Here is a 6,000-nt window from a genome sequence, read left to right as displayed (position 1 = left end):
TGAGTAGCGCGATCAGCTGCTGTCAGTCAGGTAACTCGCGGCCACCGCTGGATCCAGCGGTGGCCGCGGGTAACCTCAGTGACAGCAGCTGATCGCGCGGCTGTCTTCATTAGCTGCGTGGAGGTGACCGGAGCGGCGGTGTCTTCTGCTGCTCCTGTCATCTCCATGCAGCAGAGCTGGATGCGACGCTGGAGTCCGTGGAGTACGCCGGACAAGGAGGGTTTGTCGGGGTTAATAAATTGGTAATGAGGGAATTTGTTTGTTTTTTTATTTCTAATAAAGGATTTTTCGGGTGTGTGTGTTTTTTTTACTGTCACTTACAGATTAATCATGGAAGGTGTCTCATAAACGCCTGACATGATTAATCTAGGATTTAGTGGCAGCTATGGGCTGCCAATAACTCCTTATTACCCCGATTTGCCAACGCACCAGGGTAAATCGGGAAGAGCCGGGTACAGTCCCAGAACTGTCGCATATAATGTATGCGGCAATTCTGGGCGGCTGCTGACTGATATTGTTAGGGTGGGGGGCTCCCCATAACGTGGAGCTCCCCATCCTGAGAATACCAGCCTTCAGCTGTATGGCTTTATCTGGCTGGTATTAAAATGGGGGGGGACTGCACGCCGTTTTTTTTTATTTATTTATTTATTTATTTCACTGCACAGTATAGACACGCCCACCGGCTGCTGCGATTGGGTACAGTTAGACAGCTGTCACTCAGCGTGGTGGGCGTGTGTGACTGCAACCAATCACAGGCGCCGGTGGGCGGGGAAAGCAGGGAATACGAGATTGATTAATGGGCGGCCGGCTTTTTCAAAAGAGGAAAAGCCGCCGGAGTTTTTATAACAGCCGTTCAGCGCCGCGCCGGAGATCGGGGAATGGTAAGTATGAGAGAGGGGGGAACTGACCGCCAGACAGCTAGAGGGACAGACAGACATAGAGACCGACCGACGGACTGAGGGAGAGAACGAAACATAAAAAGAAAAAAGACTGACATCACATGAAAAAAACACAAAACATACAGGGAACAAACAGAGATGCGTCCGTGTCACTCGGACGTGCGCAGAGACCCATTGACTTTCATTGGGTCCATGCTGCGTGTTGCGTGAATAAAACGGACATGCTGGCGTGAGACACGGCCCACAAAACGCATCACGGAGACGGACTAACGGACATAACCAAAAACGCATTTGTAACCGCTGAGATATAGTAACATTGGTGCACGTTTGGCCGTGTCTCCAGTATACACGGAAACGGACCAAACACGCACGTTTTTCACGGATGTGTGGCGGAGCCCTTAGGTTGTGCCTCTGGCTGCCGTCCATAGAAAACCCATGCAATTCCTGCTGCAAGATGCCCCATTATCCTAAGGCCTTTGTGTGGCTGAAAAGCTGGAGAATGGATTTCTTGTCCTCCCCAAATTTATAATAAATTATGTGCCCTTTCAGAAATTGCAAATCCAAGTCTTTACCTAGTGTCAAAAAGTTTACTAGAAGAAAAAGTTTACATGCATAAATGAACTTTATACTCGTATATACATATAGTCATACTATACATATATATCGTGTCTGTGCTTCTTTGGAATGATTCGTCGACTTTCATTTTCCATACAATTGTAAAGATCTTATAAGAAAAAAAGAAAATAATCTACAAGGGATACAACGGCGTGCATGTTGCTTCGTTGATGTGGACCGGCCACCTAGTCAATGGTTATGGTAGCCATTGATTATGTCCAAAGAGTGCAGCCAATCAAGAGCTGCAGTTTACCCCCCGCCCCCATGTCATTAGTAGATTCCGCTTCCATGAAGTGGTGCCCCATTAAAGCCAATATTTTATATCTAGTTACTAGTATCAGAAAGCGGAGCATGATTCAATGTCATACTCCAAGGATCAGCTGCTCCTACAAAGAACGACGGAGGAGAGATATTCTCATTGTGCGCCAAAGAAAACGCGTAAAGCCTGTCTGGCTCCAAACGCGTTCTCTCGAGGAGTTTTAGGTCAGAGTCCTCGTATTGATTGTCCAAGCCTTGTAAATTTAGTAGGTTTTTAGGTTCTTCAAGTAAATGCTTTGGGCTCGGCCCCGGTACACAAATGGTCCCATTGGGCCTGTGGTTGCCACCGCTTTCCAGACTTGGTGGCATCATAACAAAGGAGTCTTCTTCAGGGCGGTTGCTGCGGGCAAACAGTAGACTGGAGGTTCTCCAGTAGGCCGGCTTCCTTCCTCTTCTGGGCCTGGACATCCGACAGCTCTGTCTCTTGATGTGACGGTGGAGATGATCGGACCTGGTGAAGCTTTTGTAGCAGAACTCGCACTGGTATGGCCGGATTCCTGTGTGGATGCGCATGTGGTTCTTGAGGTCGTAGTTATGGACAAATTTAGCATTGCAGTGGATGCACAAATATGGCCGCTCCCCGGTGTGTTTCCGCATGTGAATCTTCAGCTTATCCTGTCTGAAAGAATAAGATATTTATGATTATTTTCTTGCCTTATACATGTCAGAAAATTTCAGATATACATCAAATCCATCAATTTTTCACTACATAGTTACAATTTCTAGCTCATATCTATTACTAGCGCCAAAATAGGCCTCGGACTTCTTGCCCATTGCCCTGCATCTCCAACGATCACGACTTGGAACTTGTATAGGTGTCAACATCATGCTGATACAGTACGATCGTGTGGGAGTACAAGGCAGCACAGAGTCCCTGCCCCAACTAGTCCCTGCTGGAGGCGGCGAAACACTATGACCCAGCATTTCGCCACCTTCTTGTGAGCAGGACTGAAGAAGACTCTGTTTCTGTGGATCATCTAGGGATGGGAATGGGATTAGTAGAATTTAAGCTGTATTTTTAGCAGTCTGTAGAAAAATGGTGGCGAAACTCGTAAGGAGACGCACTCATGGGACATTATTATCTGACGGGACAATATTGTCTGAAGGGGGCACTCCAGCAGCAACATTACTTGAATGGGTAACTGTAACGCTTGCCTGGATCCACAGACTCAGATGGGCTGTAATGGGGAGGCTATAGGGAAGCCACTCACCAAGCAGGACCTCCAGAACCCTGAAACCCTTTAACCCCTCTACAGGGATTTGGAATTACACAGGGCCCTGGTGATCACTACCTGTGGAAGGCTGCAGTCCGATGAGAGTAGTAGTCAGGCAGGGTCAAACCAGGAATTGCGGAACAGGGACAGAATCGGCAGGCAATGACGTAGTCAGCAAACGTAGCAGAGGTCAAATCCGGATCGGGCAGCAAGGTACAAAAACAGTAGGCAGGAGGGTAGTCAGAAAACACGCACAAGTCAGCACACAGGAATCACCAAACAGAATAGGGCGTAACAGGAGCCAGGAAAATCAGAACTATCTCTGGCAGTTGTCATGTGACAGGAGGGGGAATAAAATGGGTGTGGTGTCTTCCCATTGGCTGTAGCTGAACGCTGGCAACCTCAGCTGGAAGACACACGCCACCCACAGTCAGCCAGTGGTACTGCAGATCCCAAGCTAACCCAGCCCAGTGGATGATCGGAGCCTGGGCCCACCGGTGCCGCTGGCATCGACTCCTCTCCCATCACCAGCACCATCCACGGCAGGAACACGGCGTCGCCTGACGATCGGAGCAGAAGTCGCTGGAGCAGACTCCGGCGGTGACGTAACAATAACTCGGGGGCAATTATTATTTTCATGGGGACATTATTACATGATGGGGCTCACAGAAAGCATTTTTACAGGAAGGGGGACATTATTATTATTATTATTATTATTATTATTATTATTATTTTAACAGGTTATTGTGTCAGCACTAAGGCCACATCATTACTTTATGGGGACATTCAAGCCTAATTTCTTTCAAGGGGGCATTATTATTTGAAGGGGGCACCGAAAAACCATTACTTGAATGTACTTGTAGATATACAGTCATGTTATTTGTAGTATGTTTTGTTCTATAGAAGTATAGTAGTAGTATTTATTCACACTGTAATGGTAATGGTGTTAATCATCATGTAGCGGTATTATTGGCCTCACATAGCAGTAATTTTATCATTACTGGTCTTTGTATGGTGTGTTTTAGTATGGAGGTAATATTTAGCCCTATTGTATAGTATTTATGATAACTCTCGCTATATACACTACAGTTCAAACGTTTAGGGTCACTTAGATATTTCCTTATTTTTTAAAGGAAAGCAATTTTTTTCAATGAATTTAACATTACATTAAACAGAAATCCCCTCTATACATTGTTAATGTGGTAAATGACTATTCTAGCTGCAAACGTCTGGTTTTGAATGTAATATCTACATAGGTGTATAGAGGCTCATTTCCAACAACCACCACTTCAGTGCTCTAATGGCACATTGTGTTTACTGTGTTAGAAAGCTAATGGATGTTTTGAAATCCCTTGAAAAGTCTTGTGCAAGTATGTTAGCACAGCTGAAAACAGTTTTGCTGATTAGAGAAGCTATAAAACTGACCTTCTTTTGAGCTAGTTGAGAATCTGGAGCATTACATTTGTTAGTTCCATTAAACTGTCAAAATGGCCAGAAAAAGAGAACTTTCATGTGAAACTCGACAGTCTATTCTTGTTCTTAGAAATGAAGGATATTCCATGCGAGAAATTGCCAAGAAACTGAAGATTTCCTACAGCGGTGTGTACTACTCCCTTCAGAGGAGAGCACAAACAGGCTCTAACCAGAGTAGAAAGAGAAGTGGGAGGCCGCGCTGCACAACTGAGCAACAAGACAAATACATTAGAGTCTCTAGTTTGAGAAATTAACACCTCACAGGTCCTCAACTGGCAGCTTCATTAAATAGTACCCGAAAAACGCCAGTGTCAATGTCTACAGTGAAGAGGCGACTCCGGGATGCTGGCCTTCAGGGCTGCGTGGCAAAGAATAAGCCATATCTGAGACTGGCTAATAAAAGGAAAAGATTAATATGGGCAAAAGAACTCAGACATTGGACAGAAGAAGATTGGAAAAAAGAAAAAAGTGTTATGGACAGACGGATCGAAGTTTGAGGTATTTGGATCACACAGAAGAACATTTGTGAGACGCAGAACTGAAAAGATGCTGGAAGAGTGCCTGACGCCATCTGTCAAGCATGGTGGAGGTAATGTGATGGTCTGGGTGATGGTCTGGGGTTGCTTTGGTGCTGGTAAAGGGGGAGACTTGTAGAAGGTAAAAGGGATATTGAATAAGGAAGGCTATCACTCCATTTTGCAACGTCATGCCATACCCTGTGGACAGCGCTTGATTGGAGCCAATTTCATCCTACAACAGGACAATGACCCAAAGCACACCTCCAAATTATTCATTAACTATTTAGGGAACAAAAAGGCAGCTGGTATTCTATCTGTAATGGAGTGGCCAGCCCAGTCACCAGATCTCAACCAGATCTGGACCCCTAGCAACCCCATGATCTACAATATATACAGCTAATTGTTTTTTTTTATTTTTATAGCCCATACAATGTGTGAAGCTAGTCACTACTTACAGGTAGTATAGATGGAAGAGTATTTAGACAAGCCGGGGTCAGGTAACAGGAGGACACATCAGGACACAAGGAGAAAGCAGAAGCACAGTCAAGTCACAGGCCGAGGGTCAGAATTCCAGGATAGTATGTATAGATTCAGCGAGTAGATGGAGACGTGGTCAGGGAATGGTCTAAGATCCAAAGCCAGGAGGTAACCAGAAAACAGGGAGCGGGCAGAGATGTTGTCAGATAACGGTCCGGGGTCAAGAAACTTAGATCAGAACACAAGCACAAACACAAGTCAAGAGCACAACTGCAGAACCAGAGAGTACGACTGGCGAGATTCTGGGAGAGCATGCTCAGTAATGAAATTACCAGGAAGGTCGAAAACCTGAGTAATCAGCACCTCCCAGAACCAGCATGGAATCCTGCGCTGTCAAACAACCTGCCAGCTGGTGCTCAGAGAAACACAGCAGAGCATCTCCAAATATGCAAAATGCTCTGCACAGAGGAATAATGTCACTGCCGC

The 6,000-nt window shown here is 45.7% G+C and overlaps 1 protein-coding gene across 6 annotated transcripts in view; it reads right to left on the bottom strand.

The window, feature by feature from the left end:
* Positions 1-841: 841 nt before the first annotated feature.
* The window catches only part of ZBTB7C (zinc finger and BTB domain containing 7C), a 288,510-nt gene continuing 283,351 nt past the window's right edge, over positions 842-6,000 (bottom strand). For all 6 annotated transcript variants that reach the window (XM_075327284.1, XM_075327271.1, XM_075327292.1 and 3 more), the window contains one exon: positions 842-2,451. In XM_075327284.1, coding sequence (XP_075183399.1) covers positions 1,839-2,451 — 613 coding nt within the window. In that variant the 3' untranslated portion in view covers positions 842-1,838. The remainder of the gene's footprint in view (positions 2,452-6,000) is intronic.

Source organism: Anomaloglossus baeobatrachus, chromosome 1 (assembly GCF_048569485.1).
Source record: "Anomaloglossus baeobatrachus isolate aAnoBae1 chromosome 1, aAnoBae1.hap1, whole genome shotgun sequence".
NCBI classification, from domain to species: domain Eukaryota; kingdom Metazoa; phylum Chordata; class Amphibia; order Anura; family Aromobatidae; genus Anomaloglossus; species Anomaloglossus baeobatrachus.
This window is presented reverse-complemented; position numbering and strand designations above follow the sequence as displayed.